Here is a 17,472-nt window from a genome sequence, read left to right as displayed (position 1 = left end):
CCCACCACCAGCCCTGGGCTTTCTTGCCGATTCTGGAGCTGTGAAATTGACAAGAAGGACAGCCGACAGCCAATGTAAGTAACACAGTGTCTACATGAACACTGCGTCACCGTAACTACATCGACATAAACCCTATGCCTCTCGTGGAGGTGGAGTTATGATGTCGGTGTAGTAGGGCGCTTACATCGGCGGGAGCAAGGCAGTAGTATGTACATTGGCATAGTTAGGTCGACAGAAGCTGCCTTAAGTTGACATCACTCTGTAGTGTAGACCAGGGCTTAGAACCCTCGTTTTGGAGGCCCTTTTCATCGCTCGTACAGTTTGCAGAGAATTGAAATTCCTTATATAGGCAAAGTTCTCTTCTTCCCTGTACATTGCCCTTTCCCATGCTGCTGGTGCAGTACTTACATGCCATATCCCTGACCAGATTCTGATCTCCCTTGCTGCAGAGTAAATCTAGAGTAACTCCATTGACTTCAGTGGACTCCAACTAACTCATGTATCTCCAGTGTGATTTCTACCACCGTAATGGAGATCAGAATCTCATCATTTAATGTGCGCAGTTTAGGTAAGAACGTACAAAGTTATTTTCAGACAAGAGCTCAGAATGGTGACCTGCGGACACTTGAATAGCTCCTGGACAACAGATATGTACTGAAGAGTTTGTATTGTCTTATAAAAAGGCGCAGGCTCCGATCCTGCAAAGACTTCGGTGTGTTCTTAACTATATGCATTGATGATCCATGGTACTACTCACAGCACGTACAGGTAAAGGCACGTGTGCAAGTCTTTGTAAAATGGGGGCCATAATTATTGTCTAGTGCATAGATTTTTTTTTGCATGACTGCAGGGAAGAGAACCTCAAATATATTTGTACATTTAGAGCAGGCGTCTCAAACTCCCGGCCCGCGGAACCTCCCCAGTGTGGCCTGTGGGACTCCAGCAGTTTTGGGGCTGGGTCTCTCCCTTGGCCCCACCTGCTGCCCCTGGGCGCTCCCCCGCCCCAGGCGATTTACAATGGCCTGGGGCCCCGGCAGCACAGCGGAGGTGAGCGGCATCTGCCTGTTAGCTCCACCTGTCTACCGGCCCCTCCCTGTGGCCCTGGGGTGGGGCGGGGCAGGGCTGTGCCTCCGTGGCGCTGTCCCCGCTCCAAGCACCCCTGTGGCCAATGGGAAGCTGCAGAGACGGTGCCTGGGGGCAGCAGTGTGTGGGGGCCCCCTGGCCTGCCCCGCATTAGAGCCCTAGGTAAGTGCCACACCCTCTGACCCCCTTCCAGAGCCACCCCTCCCCACATACCCCCAAACTCCCTCCCCGAACCTGCACTCCCTCCCCACACACCCTAGCCCCCAAACTCCCTCCCAGAGCCTGCACTCCCTCCCCTTCCCACACCCCCCTCCCGCCCCCAAACTCCCGCCTCTTTCCTCCCAGAGCCTGCAACCCCATCCCCTCCTACTGCACCCCCATCCCCTCCTACTGCACCCCCACCCCCTGCCCCAGCCCAGAGCCTGTACCCAGCACCCAAACTCCCTTCCAGAGCCCAGCCTCTCACCCCTTCTGCACCCAATCCCCTAACCCAGACCTCCTCCGCCAACCACACTCCCTCCCAGAGCCTTAGAAAGGTGGAGGGAGGAGTTTTGGGGGAGGCAGAGTTTTGGGGGGGGGGGGTTCTGGGTGGCATGAGTGACATTATTGGACCGCTGGGAGGATTTGAGGACTGGCACTGGCCCTAAGCTAAATTGAGTTTGAGACCCCTGATTTAGAGAAAGTAAGTGGCTAACATGTTGTGGCCCTCAGACGATTCATTTGCCAGTTGTAGGGTCAGGTTTCTAGGATAATTTATAGAGAAACCTGCATTGGCAACATTGTGTAGCCCTGCCCATTAAGGTACTTTGGGCCAAATCCAGTTTTCAGGCACTCCCTGCTCAGGTAAATTGGCACTTAAGTCAGTGGGATTTGCCTGAGTAACGACCTTATAATTTGGTCCTTTAGAACTTTCCGCAATGCCAGTTATCTCAGCTCCTGCTCCCACTGAAAGAAATGCAGTTGGATTTTGTAGTCACAGTTACTTGTCCTCTTTGCCCTGTTCGCTCACATGGGTTCCAAGCAGGCCTCTTTTCTTTTTATTAAATAAGCTCTCTTCTTAAAGAACAAGAGGTTACGATATATATATTTGTGTCATAGTGCAATGGGTAAATCATGTCCCATGTGAATAAGTCTGGGGCATAATCAGGACTAGAATCCAAATCTGAATTCCATAACTTAACCCCAGATCCCAGACCTGGAGAGCCCTGAACTTCAGAGGTGTTTGAAATCCAGACCTTCATTTTCTGGGCTTGCCTCCATCTCTATGAAAATAAAAATACTGACATCTTTCATTTGGGACCCTATCCAAAAACACTCCCTTTAAAAAGGGGATGACCAAAGAAATGATTAAACTGTCCTTTTTAGACATACCTCTGAGGTGAGGTTCCTGAGGGTTTCATTTGAAGACATCCACCCATTGCAGGGACTGATCTGTGTGATCAAACAAAATACCGTTTCAGTGATAGATAAGACAGGAAAAAAAGAGATATTTAACCAGTTGAAGAGGAAAACTTACCTGAAGACAACTTAGGAATGAATACACTTGTTCATATGTGATATCTTTATTTAGCTGACCTGAAAAAAAGAAGTGTTTAGCTTTTCATATTTTAAGTCAAATTTTCTTCTTTGAAACCCTCTACTGTACCTGGTTACCAAGTTTTATACCATGTAGGCTAAGAGGAACTGAAAGTTTGTAGATCTAGGCATCAAATCCTGCTCACTTTACTTGCATGAGTAATCCCACGAGTAGAACGACTCACACTGGTAAGGGGAATAGAAGCTTATTGTCCACCGTCAGGAGTCAAGTAATTCCCACTAAAGTCAACAAGAGTTACTCATATCCTGCAAGACCCAGGATTTTGCCACAGGTACGGTGACAGCTGCAGCAGCATGAACTTTCCGCCATGCCAGTTACCTCAGCCACATTGTTCAGGAACTGTTTTCATTCTCCCACACACCTACGCCTCCCCCTCCTTCCACAGGCAATTCAACCTCCATGCAAGCGTAGTCATGTAATAGCCTGTTCAAATCTCCAGGGTGAATGACTGATGCTTTATCCACGAACGCTTCTTTCGCTCTCCAAACAAATGTAGCCATTTCAAACCCAAAAGGAAGATTGAAGGCAACTGGGTACGCACTGTTTTCACGTTTACCATAGAAAGGTTATCTTTAAAAGGCAGAAACAATTTGCCTGTCATAGAAGGAAATGTATACATCTGCGTGGGTGAGCGAATTCAAACACTAACTTAAACGCCAGCCAGACTTTCTCTGACATTCATCGTGCCACACATTGGCCCTGCGTGCTCTGTGAACCGTAGGCTTTTTTTGGCTGCTTACTTCTCTGGTAGTCACTCACTAATTAAACTGATACCAAAATGTGGAGATTGTTCACTCTGTGGTGGGAGAGGAAAATGGGTTCTTTTCAGTAGCACCTGCTATATAAGACAGACAACCTTCTCAGGCTGTAATGACAGTGCCAGTAATTAACAGGATGAACCTAGGAGACAGCAAAATCACAGAAGCTTTGAAGAGCTCTAATACCCATAGATTGGCAAAATCAGTTGCAGGTATATTACACTGGTTTAACAGTATGATCAACTCTTCCTCTATGGACTGGACCCAGTGACTACAACAGCCTTCCACTTATACTCAGAGCTAAGGCAATTACTCCTTTAGATCTAGTGATAGGAGTGTGTGCCTTAAGCCCTTGGTGCAAATAGTCCCAGAGTTGATCCCTGGATGATTGACTGTGTGCATTCACAGTTCCTTACACAGGCTTTGGAGGAGAGTATGCTAAACAGTTTTGCAGTCTCATTATCGCTCTTTGTACAAAACCTTTACATTTCTTATTAACTTTGGGTAGGTGAACCCCAAAAAGCACATCCCAAGCAACATAACTTGTCTGCACATACAAAAAATTGTGAATTCCAGGGAGTTTCCCACTGGCCCATACATGAGCAGCCCTTCATGGCAATGCCCCCTTCTTTGCTTGGCATAATATCAAGGCAATAAACAGGGTGTGCATTTATTAATTATTATTATTATTAGTAGTAGTAATATTACCATAGTGTGTAGAGCCCCAGTCATGGCCCAGGACCCTACTGTGCTAGGTGCTGTACAAACACAGAACAAAAATACAGGCCCCAAAGAGCTTACCATGGTCATGGGTGCAGCCTCACATGTGTTCTGAAATGAGAGGCTTCCAAGAACTGTCCCAAAGTGCCTTATTACAATTCTATGTTTAAAAAAAGCCCAAGCACATTCTTGTTAATGTTGTGAACTTTGGGGTTGCACAGCTCCACTTTCACTGGGAGCTATTGGGCATGACTTTGTTTTTGCAAAATTTCATCGCTGGGGATTTGTTCTGCAAAACCTAGACATGGGGTTGTTCAAATCTGGGTCCAATTTTATCTAAACATCTAAAATTTGTGTGTGGACAGATGTTCACGTAAATGACTCTGTTTAGCTCCAGGAACAACCTCCCCAAAAACAATGATCATCCAGTTAGACAGCAGGTTTGGATGAACCGGGACAAATCCAACCCTGGTGTAATACCACTGAGTTCAGGGGCTCACCATTCCTAAAACCATCTTGTAATGTACATCAGTGGAGTTCAAGATTCATGCCTAGGAAATTAAAAACAAGGTCAGATATTTACCAAGAGGATGGTATCTGCTATGTAAATGATCCCACAGAAAGCGACCGTCTACCAAGCCTGTTAAAATCACATGGCTGCCTTTAGGAAGTTGAGAGTTTAGATACTGCAGCATCTGCATGACATTGGCGTGCATTTGGTTGGGTGTAGTCATGTGAGCCACTGTGTCAGGTCTCCTATATATGAAAGAATAGGAAAAAAGGTTAGATAGTTTACTGATTAATGTGCTCACACACAAAAAGACAGTGTTTAGCATGAAACAGCAGTGTTATTAGTCAGTGCTTCTCCATTTTGTAATAGCTGATTAAAATGGAATGAAAACAATGTTCTTTGGTTTGGTATCACTTATTTCCACAGTCACAAGTCACGTAAAAAACTCTCAACACAACAAAAAACAAGCAAGTGCATGCTTTTTAATAAGCACACAGAGTGGCCTCCCTATATAAAAGGACCCAACACCTGATTCTCTTCTCTCTTGCACTCATTTTGTTGTGACGTAACTCTACTGATTTCAACTGAGTTAATTTTTATGTACCCAGTGAGAGGGGAATTAGGATTATAGGGCAGTCTAGATTATTGTAAGTGATTCCTTCTGGCCTTAAAATCCACAAACCTATACCATATCATCCAGTACCTTGATTCTAGTGGGATTATAATTTTGCCTGGGGAACACCAAGGAACATCAAAGTGCTGTAGGAAATGGTATTTGTGATTCAGCCGGGCATTTTATCCTCTAAATCAGTACTCAACCAGTACCCAGACATGGTGAGAGCAACACTAATTTTCTACCTTAAGGTATAATTTTTTGGATGAGACACAAAACCAAGGTCCTGTCTCTTGTGGTCATTAAAGATTCCATGTCACTTTCCAAGAAAACAGCGATAGTAAACACAGTGATGTACTTGTAAAATTCCAGTTTGGGTATCTACACACAACTGTGCTAAATTTCCCCCTGAAGTTTCAGTTGGAGAAGATATTCTTCACTTACTGTTCTAAATTTTTTCATTGTTTTGCTGTGTTTTGTTAAACAGCTGCTGTGTTTCACCCCAGAAGTGGATGAAATGATTCTTGAGTATATAAATTGCTTAGGACGAAAGATGTGATGTAAATTTAAGATAGTGTTATGACAGTTGCATTGGATAACAACAGATGTTTTCCAAACTAGTGTATACATCTCGCATTCAATACATTGTTGTCTGGGTATAACAGACAGACATCATGTATAGCTGAGGCTTTCAAATCTTGTATGTCTTTTACCAGTGCTCCAAGGGAGAGCGGATACTGTGGATGTAGCAAATGTAGAAAATTAGATGCAGGAGCAGCTGACATTTCATTTTCCACAGAATAATTGCGCAGGCACATTGTTAAAATACTGCGCTTGTCAGTGAGACACAGCAACAAAGACTTAGGTTTTCATTGATCGGGAGTCTCGGTCATTGGTGAGAGCAGATTTATCTTTCCCTTATTACATTCAGCAGGAAACCGCTTTGGAAAAACTCTTTAATGCAAAATAAATTTGAATTAAAAAGTGGGCTGCCTAGAGAACATCCCTCTTTTATATGATTTAAATAACTGGTTTATTATATCCAAAACTTCCTGATACACACACACACACACACGAGCGCGTACACACTCCTGTTACTTGTGCTCCACTGACTCGAGAGATAACAGGCCAGTTTTAAGAACACGGCTCTGCGGCGCACATCCAGTCCTCATGTCTGTGGCTAAGATGTCCCCAAACCATGCAACTTGTGGTGTTCTCTTGTGAAAGAGAGGGTGTTAGGAACCGGAGGGCTACCCACGCCCCTGCTACATGGCTAGGAGCCCAGGCCCCTGGGGCTCCTTGCGTGGAAGTGCACAGGGGACAGGTCATAGACAATCTATGGGAGGAGCCTCCTGCATGGATGCTTCAGCTCTCTCTCTCCACCACTCTGTTTATGCTAAAGAATCTATGGGGCTGAAACAGATGCCATCGAGTCACCTCATTGAGTCCCTCCTCCTTATCTACCCACATCTGCCCAGTACTCAGTCTGGCTATTTGAGGTGGATGCTGGGTAAGGACATTACCATAGACACCTATTTTTACTGTCAAAAACAAAGTATTGTATTTACAGTTCATAGAATCATAGAATATCAGGGTTGGAAGGGACCTCAGGCGGTCATCTAGTCCAACCCCCTGCTCAAAGCAGGACCAACCCCCAACTAAATCATCCCAGCCAGGGCTTTGTCAAGCCTGACCTTAAAAACCTCTAAGGAAGGAGATTCCACCACCTCCCTAGGTAACGCATTCCAATGCTTCACCATCCTCCTAGTGAAAAAGTTTTTCCTAATATCCAACCTAAACCTCCTCCACTACAACTTGAGACCATTACTCCTCGTTCTGTCATCTGCTACTACTGAGAACAGTCTAGAGCCATCCTCTTTGGAACCTCCTTTCAGGTAGTTGAAAGCAGCTATCAAATCCCCCCTCATTCTTCTCTTCTGGAAACTAAACAATCCCAGTTCCCTCAGCCTCTCCTCATAAGTCATATGTTCCAGCCCTCTAATCATTTTGGTTGCCCTCCACTGGATGCTTTCCAATTTTTCCACAACCTTCTTGTAGTGTGGGGCCCAAAACTGGACACAATACTCCAGATGTGGCCTCACCAATGTCTAATAGAGGGGAACGATCACGTCCCTCAATCTGCTGGCAATGCCCCGACTTATACATCCCAAAATGCCATTGACCTTCTTGGCAACAAGGGCACACTGTTGACTCATATCCAGCTTCTCGTCCACTGTAACCCCTAGATCCTTTTCTGCAGAACTGCTGCCGAGCCATTCGGTCCCTAGTCTGTAGCGGTGCATGGGATTCTTCCATCCTAAGTGCAGGATGGACTTGGCCCAATCCTTTTGGCCCAATCCTCTCATTTGTCTAGGTCCCTCTGTATCCTATCCCTACCCTCCAGCGTATCTACCACTCCTCCCAGTTTAGTGTCATCTGCAAACTTGATGGTCCATGCCATCCTCCAGATCATTAATGAAGATATTGAAGAAAGCCGGCCCCAGGACCGACCCTTGGGGCACTCCGCTTGATACCGGCTGCCAACTAGACATGGAGCCATTGATCACTATCCATTGAGCCCGATGATCTAGCCAACTTTCTATCCACCTTATAGTCCATTCATCCAGCCCATACTACTTTAACTTGCTGGCAAGAATACTGTGGGAGACTGTATCAGTTTGGCTCTCAAAAGTCATTTCAAAATGGAAGTTTAAGATACTGTGGTTAAAATTCAGAATGCGTATGTGTGTGCTGCCATGCACAATATGGAACAAAATCTTATTGAATACAAACTACTGGGAAATAGTACTAAATGGACCATACGCTGTATGGGGTGAATGAACTTAGGTTTACACTGCTCCTCTGAACTTGGAGTTAAATTGTCTTAAAGTCATTCATGAAAGTCTAATACTATTGCTTTCTATTAGTGCTGGCTGAATGCTGTAAAACAGTTCCCATTAATATTCATATTTAATTTAAAATGAATGTATTTCAGCCATGCGTGTGTCCTTTTTGCTTTTGCTCTCCACAAATGTTCATGCAATCAGTGTCTGCAGGAAGTGATTCTAAAGTCACATATACCAGAATTCACAGAAAGCAGATTTGAACTTTGTGCACCTAAGTATTCATATTGGAAGTGCTCAAGCCATGAAGCAGACACAATCCCATGAGACTTGTCTGACCAATCACAACAAAACACAGCTTGAAAATTGAATACCTGCAGAGAACTTTTTATAATTTAGCCATAGTGTTAAAAATATTGTGCCAGGTTCTTAGATGATGTGAACTGGTGTGGCTTCACTGAAGTCACTGGAGCTATACAGATTTAAATGGAGGATTTGGACTAGTCAGTACAAAAAAGTTAAGTGCTTTCAATTAATGAACGAATTACCACCACCTGGGGATGTAACTCACATCGTGTATTGCTATATCTGTTTTCATTATCATGCCTGTCCTCTTTTTTCTCCTTGTGGGCTTGGGGACAGGTTACTGTACTAGGCAGTCAGGAGACCTGGATTCCATCCAGACTTTGTTCTTGGGCAAGTCACTAAGGGTATGCCCAGGGGTGAAAGTAAGTTAGAGGACTTACCGGTACGCCAGAGTCCTGAGCAGGGGGCGTGGCCTCAACCAGAAAAGGCGTGGCCTTAAATCCCCAGGCCCGGCCCTCCAGCTGCAGTAGTGGCGGCTGGGAGCCTGGGGCCCTTTAAATCCACTCTGGAGCCCCACCGCCGCTACCCCAGGGCTTCGGCAGCAGGGCTCAGACGGGGATTTAAAGGGCCGGGACGGTAGCGGCGGCTGGAGCCCCGGGGCCCTTTAAATCCCCGACGGAGCCCGGCCGCCGCTACCCCAGAGCTCGGGCAGCAGGGCTCAGGTGGGGATTTAAAGGCCCCCGGAGGGGGGAGCGACAGCTGGAGCTCCGGGGCCCTTTAAATCCCCACCAGAGCCCCGCCGCCACTACCCCAGGGCTCTGGCAGCAGGGCACAGGTGGAGATTTAAAGGGCCGGGGCGGTAGCTGCGGCTGGAGCTCCGGGGCCCTTTAAATTCCCGCTGCAGCCCGCCGCCGCTACCCCAGGGCTTTAAATTGCTGTCTGGGAAAGCCAGTCCTGGTACGGCGCACAGGCTTTTACCGGTACACCGTACCGGCTTACTTTCACCTCTGCGTATGCCTATATAGCAAAGAAAAACCCATGGCTGGCCCGTGCCAGCTGACTCAGGCTCACGGGGCTTGGACTGTGGGGCTGTTTCACTGCTGTGTAGATTTCCAGGCTCGGGCTGGACAGGGCTGGCTCTAGGTTTTTTGCCACCCCACCCCCCCCAAAAAAAGGGTGTTTGAAACAAAAACAAACCAAAAAGATGTCTTACAGACATTTCCATTTCAGTCTTTGCAGCAGTTGCTTCCAGGCTCGTCAGAGAACACTAAGGATGGATGCACTGTCAACACATCGTCAAAGAACATCAGCACAGTTCTTAGACACAGTGCTCTGCAATAGCTTCCTATCATGTCAATCCATGTCAATCCATAACACTAAGATATTCAGAAACTGATTTCCGTCACAGTACATTGTGTCAATTCAGCAAATATTAATGTGTGGATGTTTGACAAAATGCTACTTCGTGTCAATCTACTCTAAGGGGCTCTTACATTATTAGGGCCATATATTACCTTTAGAGCTACACACAGACTTCTCATTGTTATCCTAACACACACACACACAGTTTAAAAGTTTGCATACAAACAAGTTTTTGTCTGATAACTGACAAGATGGAATTCCTTGCTTGCTTTAGGCCTTATATCCATCAGAGTACTACAGGATTGGGTCTTCCTCAGAAGGCCAGATCAGGCCTATGCACCATTTAAATACTCGAAACAGGATTTCAGTGGGACATCAACAGCTCACAGGCCTTGGGCTGGTCCTGTATACTGCGGTAAATTTCACCCATAGTTCTGAGATGCCCCAGTCCTGCAAACACTTACGTAAGTGAATACATTTACACATGACTCATCCCATTCAAGTTTATGGGAGTGCTCATGAGCATAAAGCATTTTAAGAACTGGGGACAGTTGGTAGTGGAGCCAGTAATGGCAGCATTGTGATATGAAATGTTAATCTATTCCCATCATACATCTCAGCTGTCCTTCATTTTAGACAGTGGATTACCTCTATTTCACACTAGTTTGCTATCATTTCAGTTGTAATGTCTTTAGACCATAAATACAGAATCATGAAAGAGGTTGTAGAAATGGTTTATTATATAAAACTGAATGAATATATTTAATAATTCCACAGCATTTTAAGCTTCTTGCACTACTTATTTTCTCTCTCCCCCCCACCCCATTTTGGGTCTTTGAGCCTCATTGTGTCCCACTTTTGGGCCTCAGCAGGCAGAGAGATATAATCTCCATCTGTCTTTATTTTTCTAACCCCCACAATTGGACACCACAATGTGGGTACTAGAGGGAAAGTAGTCCATGTGCTGCCAATTTTATTATCTTTCTCCTCTACAAATGCCTATATTACTCACTGCCCAGCTCCCCACATGGGAGGAAATATTGGCATTTTAGCTGTGCTTTGGCTAAGAATTGTTCCTGCAGCGTATACAGCAGTATTTATCTCTTCTGAAGAGAGAAATGTAGGATTAGGCTGGAAGGTCTTTATTACTGCAGTTTAAAGCTGCCTTAAAAGACATTTTTATTTGTCTAGACTTTTGTTTAAAGTCATACCCAGTAGATGCTCTGCATTCAGTAGAGCCTCTGTGGATGCCTCAAAACAAGTTTCACTGTATATAGAGACATCTTGAAAACCAATCCACGGTTTCCTTTCCACTCAGTTCGATCTGTGGGAGCAGTGAATTTCTGCATAAGGCAGCAGCATCTTCCCTTCACAGAAAGAGTCACAAGAATGACTGTATTCTTACAACCCTGTGCTTTTGATCCCAGTAATGTTTTTGGTGGGAAACAGACAGCACATAATATTTCACCACACAAAAGCACCACTGTCATGTGATGAAGGCTGGGATAAAAATTTTGAAATGTTTATTTTGAATACATATTAATAATCAATATTAATAATCTATATGAAAATCTATGCAAATGGGGGAGGCAAAGAGAAATAATTTTGGGGAAGAGAAATAATTTTGTAAAATAATAAAAAATTATGTGAGAGACAGGAAAACAGAGGGGTTACCTGAATTAGAGAAAGAAATATTGCAGAATAAAGGAAATTCATAGATTCTAAGGCCAGAAGGGACCAGTATGATCATATGGTCTGATTTCCTGCATGACAGATACTAGCATTTGTATGGCTTCTAGGATTAGATTGATGTCTAAGCTATTGCATGAAGATGCATAAAACCTGATATTTCATTTGTGTAATGATATTATGATTACATATTACCATGAAAAGGTAGTATGTATTTGTCATTGTCATGTCTTGTCTATTACTGTGAACTTCATTATAGCCTGCTTCTATTCCAAAGCTTTAGACATATTACTGAGCCACTGGGTAATGTAATGGCTTTATTTTCTAATCAATAGCTCACTACTAGGTTGTACTGTTATATAGAAGATTCTTGCCTCATTGAATGCACTCATTGGGCAGTGTTGGCTTAATAAGCAGCTCTTCAATATTTTTTTTTTCAGTGTTCAGCCTGTGGTCTGTGGCCTTATTTATTGCACACTATTCAAACTGTGCTCTATGAATTTCCTCATGGCTTCCTTATGGTACACATCACTACAATATCTGTGTGCTTCACAGACATTAATGAATTTATTTGCACAACAACCCTGTGAAATGAATAAGTATTATTGTCCCCATTTTACATATGGGGAACTGAGGCACAGAGAGATTAAGATCCAAAGTATACAGTAATTCGGGTGCTGAATTTGAGGTACTTGGGACCTGATTTTTCAGAGTACTTTGTATATTCAAAATACAGCTTGTACTGACTTTAGGTAAGATGCCTGTACACGGCTTCTTGTTTTAAAATCTGATTTTCACTCATGCTTTGTTCCTACTGCTAAATAATACTTTGTTTTAAGAACGCCGTTCAGAGGCTCCTGAAAGGAAGAAACGCAAGTGTCCAGTTGGAGCTGTAGCGTGCTAATGATTGAATGACACAGTGTAGTGTCCCCAGGTCTGGGTTAAGAGTGGCAGAATCATTTGATTTCACTTAGACACACGTAAGGGAAAGAGGCCTATCGGTGAATTGATGCACTATGAGAGATGCGAAAGGGAACACAGCAGCAGCTAGCCCTGTAACTGTGACTAATATTTTTCAGCACAAATAAAAAAGAGCACTGCTAACAACCAAAGCAAATTTTAATTGAATGAAGTAATAAGATTGAAATGTCTCACTAGTGAAAAGGCCTCCAAGCCATATATATGGTAATATAAATGGTATTTAATTTCTAGGCGCCTTACCCATTGCAGACATCATTCCCAATTGAAGCATAGATAACTATGGCGGGATTGTCCAACAGTTGATTCCTAGCCAAGCTAAAAAATATAAAACAAATAAGTAGCAATATTAATGGAGAAGACCATTTTCATACAGTAGTTTGAATTACACACTATGCTTGTTAGAGCATGTTGCACATTGCGAAGTATTTCTTTTAGATTTAGGCTATATTTGAATAATTCTAAATCTGTTTTTATTATAGTCCTATATTTTGGTAATTTCATTTTTTTTCATAATTCCCTTTTCCCCCGATATATTTATTTTCAGTTCTTTACTAGCTGCTATTCCATCTTCTTTGCATCAATCAGAATCTAAATCAAGCACTCTCCTTTCAGGTAAAAACCATGACCAAAGCATTTTAATTAGAAATTGGACAAGGAGGGCATGTTTCACTCCATCTCACTCCAGAGATGTCAAGAGTAACAAGAAGGGTTTCTTCAGGTATGTTGGCAACAAGAAGAAAGCCAAGGAATGTGTGGGCCCCTTACTGAATGAGGGAGGCAACCTAGTGACAGAGGATGTGGAAAAAGCTAATGTACTCAATGCTTTTTTTGCCTCTGTTTTCACTAACAAGGTCAGCTCCCAGACTGCTGCGCTGGGCATCACAAAATGCGGAAGAGATGGCCAGCCCTCTGTGGAGATAGAGGCGGTTAGGGACTATTTAGAAAAGCTGGACGTGCACAAGTCCATGGGGCCGGACGAGTTGCATCCGAGAGTGCTGAAGGAATTGGCGGCTGTGATTGCAGAGCCACTGGCCATTATCTTTGAAAACTCGTGGCGAACCGGGGAAGTCCCGGATGACTGGAAAAAGGCTAATGTAGTGCCAATCTTTAAAAAAGGGAAGAAGGAAGATCCTGGGAACTACAGGCCAGTCAGCCTCACCTCAGTCCCTGGAAAAATCATGGAGCAGGTCCTCAAAGAATCAATCCTGAAGCACTTGCATGAGAGGAAAGTGATCAGGAACAGCCAGCATGGATTCACCAAGGGAAGGTCATGCCTGACTAATCTAATCGCCTTTTATGATGAGATTACTGGTTCTGTGGATGAAGGGAAAGCAGTGGATGTATTGTTTCTTGACTTTAGCAAAGCTTTTGACACGGTCTCCCATAGTATTCTTGTCAGCAAGTTAAGGAAGTATGGGCTGGATGAATGCACTATAAGGTGGGTAGAAAGCTGGCTAAATTGTCGGGCTCAACGGGTAGTGATCAATGGCTCCATGTCTAGTTGGCAGCCGGTATCAAGTGGAGTGCCCCAAGGGTCGGTCCTGGGGCCGGTTTTATTCAATATCTTCATAAATGATCTGGAGGATGGTGTGGATTGCACTCTCAGCAAATTTGCGGATGATACTAAACTGGGAGGAGTGGTAGATACGCTGGAGGGGAGGGATAGGATACAGAAGGACCTAGACCAATTGGAAGATTGGGCCAAAAGGAATCTGATGAGGTTCAATAAGGATAAGTGCAGGGTCCTGCACTTAGGACGGAAGAACCCAATGCACAGCTACAGACTAGGGACCGAATGGCTAGGCAGCAGTTCTGCGGAAAAGGACCTAGGGGTGACAGTGGACGAGAAGCTGGATATGAGTCAGCAGTGTGCCCTTGTTGCCAAGAAGGCCAATGGCATTTTGGGATGTATAAGTAGGAGCATAGCGAGCAGATCGAGGGATGTGATCGTTCCCCTCTATTCGACATTGGTGAGGCCTCATCTGGAGTACTGTGTCCAGTTTTGGGCCCCACACTTCAAGAAGGATGTGGATAAATTGGAGAGAGTCCAGCGAAGGGCAACAAAAATGATTAGGGGACTGGAACACATGAGTTATGAGGAGAGGCTGAGGGAGCTGGGATTGTTTAGCCTGCAGAAGAGAAGAATGAGGGGGGATTTGATAGCTGCTTTCAACTACCTGAAAGGGGGTTCCAAAGAGGATGGCTCTAGACTGTTCTCAATGGTAGCAGATGACAGAACGAGGAGTAATGGTCTCAAGTTGCAGTGGGGGAGGTTTAGATTGGATATTAGGAAAAACTTTTTCACTAAGAGGGTGGTGAAACACTGGAATGCGTTACCTAGGGAGGTGGTAGAATCTCCTTCCTTAGAGGTTTTTAAGGTCAGGCTTGACAAAGCCCTGGCTGGGATGATTTAACTGGGAATTGGTCCTGCTTTGAGCAGGGGGTTGGACTAGATGACCTTCTGGGGTCCCTTCCAACCCTGATATTCTATGATTCTATGATTCTATGATTAGGTTTACACTAAGGCTTTGGGTTCAAGATCAAATCAGGATAGGGTTTCGGCAGCAACGTTGCTGACCTCTTGAGAGCTAAACTCTCAAGACTACCGCCCAAGAGGGAGGAAATCTAATTAAATCAGTTAATTTCATGATTATCAAAAAATTTCCAACATTCAGGGTGGAAGAAAATCTGACACAAATTTAAGTGGAACTGGAAAATAGGCCCCTTCTGGCTTTGGAGCTGACCTGGAAACCCATAGGGGTAAGTTCAGATCCAGACATTTGAACTGGAAACCACCTCACCTCCAAATTCAAAGAGGATCAGATTCCAGTGACTGATTAGCAGAGGGTCTTCTCAGACTGAACATACATGTTCCCATTGGGGGATCTAGCCAATGCCCAGGACGTGAAACCATGGCATTTCATGAATTCACATTTTTCTACAAACGTGCCATTATATTAGAAGATCAGTTCAAAAGTCTCTTGTTCTATTTTCATTGCTCTATAAACTATATGCTTTGAGTCATAGTTCATGAAGACACTGCTTTTCTTCCTATGTACTGCACTGATAGCTGACATCAGCTGGAATGCTCTTGCTCATCACTCCTATATTTGAAAGGGCTGGGGGCAGAGTGTGGTTGCTTAAGGCCCTTGACTCTGGGACTTTCTCTTCCTGTTGATCCAACACAGGCAGAGTTCATTCACCTTCAGGGTACAGTGTAAGGCCCATCTAGTCAGTAAAAGCTAAACTGGGCTCGCCTTGCCTGGATGCAGAAATATGGGGAACAACATGCAGGGGCTTTCCTTACTTTGTCCCCACTGTGTAGGGGCCAGCCACATGTGGCTAGGAATCAGAGCCACTGCTCTGTGCTAGGTTTCTGCCTTCCGGAAAGGGGTGGCAATGGGCCAGCCCATGGCAGAGCAGGCTAGGTGCAGAGAAACACGCATTGAACCTATTGAAAGACTGTCACAGAAATAAGTGATGCATCAAAATTTCACAGCAAAGGTTAAGCCTAGCTTAATACAGTCAAACTTTTTCCTCTTTAAAAACAAGCTGCCAGAGAAAAGTGAAAAAATATTTACAATTAGCAACGAGAAGACAAAGCTACATTTGAAAGCAGCTGCCAGACACACAGGAGTGTAGACAAGTAGCCACAGCCAAGAGGAACTGCCAAGCGCACTCATGGAGGGAAATGAATGGAGTCATTGGTGGCTGGGGATGCTCAAGGAGACAGACATGTCTCTCCTGCTGGTGAAGTGGCCCAATAGCAAAGAAACACTTGTTTCTCCAATGACTCAGCACTTCCTCCTGTTGTGCACTACGGGCACAAGAGCAAAGAGTGAGGATCTATTACAGGAAAGTCCTGGATCAGTTTTGATTGACCTGGGGCGTGGGAGCCACAATGTACCTCCCTCTATTAACTCTGGGTGTGGCAACTCAAACCAAACCTACTACTCATCTAAATTCAGCTCAGACTTGGGGTTGTTGCTTGTTCATCCTCAGCCACTCAGCTTTATCAGTCTAAACCTCAGAAATTACATTCACAGAATAAGGCAAAGGGCCTGTTTAACCATTAATTTATGCTGATGTAAATCAAGAGTAACTCAATTGAAGTCAATGGAGTTACATCAGTGTAACTGATGTCTGGGCCTGATCCAGACCTCTTTGAAGTCAGTGGAAAGACTCCCATTGACTTCCAGTGGGCTTTGGTCCAGGCCCTAAGTATGAGGCAATTCAATCAAATGTTTTTATTTCAATTACTTATTCTTCATGATGCAGAAGAAATAGGCAGCTTTCCAAAATATGGTAGGTCATTAAATCTATGGTTTAAGACTTACAGCACCGTCAGCCAGTATGTTCACTGCACAGTTTTGTTTTGATTTATTTTTGGAAGGTAGAATTCTAATTAACTACTGTACCTGCATCCAGGATACAAATCCCATTAAGTGCTTACCTTTTCATTAAATCCAGAAGATTTTTTGAAGAACCACCTACACGATCAACCGCAGTGGGAGAAAGAGAAATAGGGTAACACCATTAAAATTACAGATCTCTAGAGTGAATTTGTGTTTTTAGGGATGTAGCACACATGCCCTTTCTTTTGGGTTCTATTTATTGAATAAAAATCTTTCCGTGGACCCCTTTTCCTCCACCTGCACAAAACAGTGCCAGCAACTGACCACCACTATAAACATGCTTCCAATGGTATTTTATATAATAGTGAAGGATTAAAATAATTCTGAACTTTGGGGTAAATTTGAATCTGGATTTGAATCTAGACTTGACTGCTTTGCCCACACAGTCATCTCCAGTAAACCACCCATCCTTGTTTGTGAACAGTCAAACTGCTTCTAACTTTCCCTATAAATTGAGAAGTGAATCATTCTCACAATTTAATAAAAATTAATGGCCCACGTCTTGGTAACCTTATGAGTGACAAGCATATGCAAAATGGGACTATGCCAACAACACCTTTCACAACATATGGTGCAGCTGTGAATTTAAGTAGC

At 44.1% G+C, this 17,472-nt stretch overlaps 1 protein-coding gene across 5 annotated transcripts in view; it reads right to left on the bottom strand.

Moving 5' to 3' along the window:
- AOAH (acyloxyacyl hydrolase) overlaps nt 1-17,472 on the bottom strand; it is a 141,022-nt gene that overhangs the window by 26,966 nt on the left and 96,584 nt on the right. For all 5 annotated transcript variants that reach the window (XM_073332890.1, XM_073332885.1, XM_073332887.1 and 2 more), the window contains exons 15-19: nt 16,917-16,953; nt 12,704-12,778; nt 4,742-4,914; nt 2,600-2,658; nt 2,455-2,514 (exon numbers count right to left, since the gene is read on the bottom strand). In XM_073332890.1, coding sequence (XP_073188991.1) covers nt 2,455-2,514; nt 2,600-2,658; nt 4,742-4,914; nt 12,704-12,778; nt 16,917-16,953 — 404 coding nt within the window. The remainder of the gene's footprint in view (nt 1-2,454; nt 2,515-2,599; nt 2,659-4,741; nt 4,915-12,703; nt 12,779-16,916; nt 16,954-17,472) is intronic.

The sequence above is a fragment of the Lepidochelys kempii genome, chromosome 2 (assembly GCF_965140265.1).
Source record: "Lepidochelys kempii isolate rLepKem1 chromosome 2, rLepKem1.hap2, whole genome shotgun sequence".
Classification (NCBI taxonomy): Eukaryota; Metazoa; Chordata; order Testudines; family Cheloniidae; genus Lepidochelys; species Lepidochelys kempii.
This window is presented reverse-complemented; position numbering and strand designations above follow the sequence as displayed.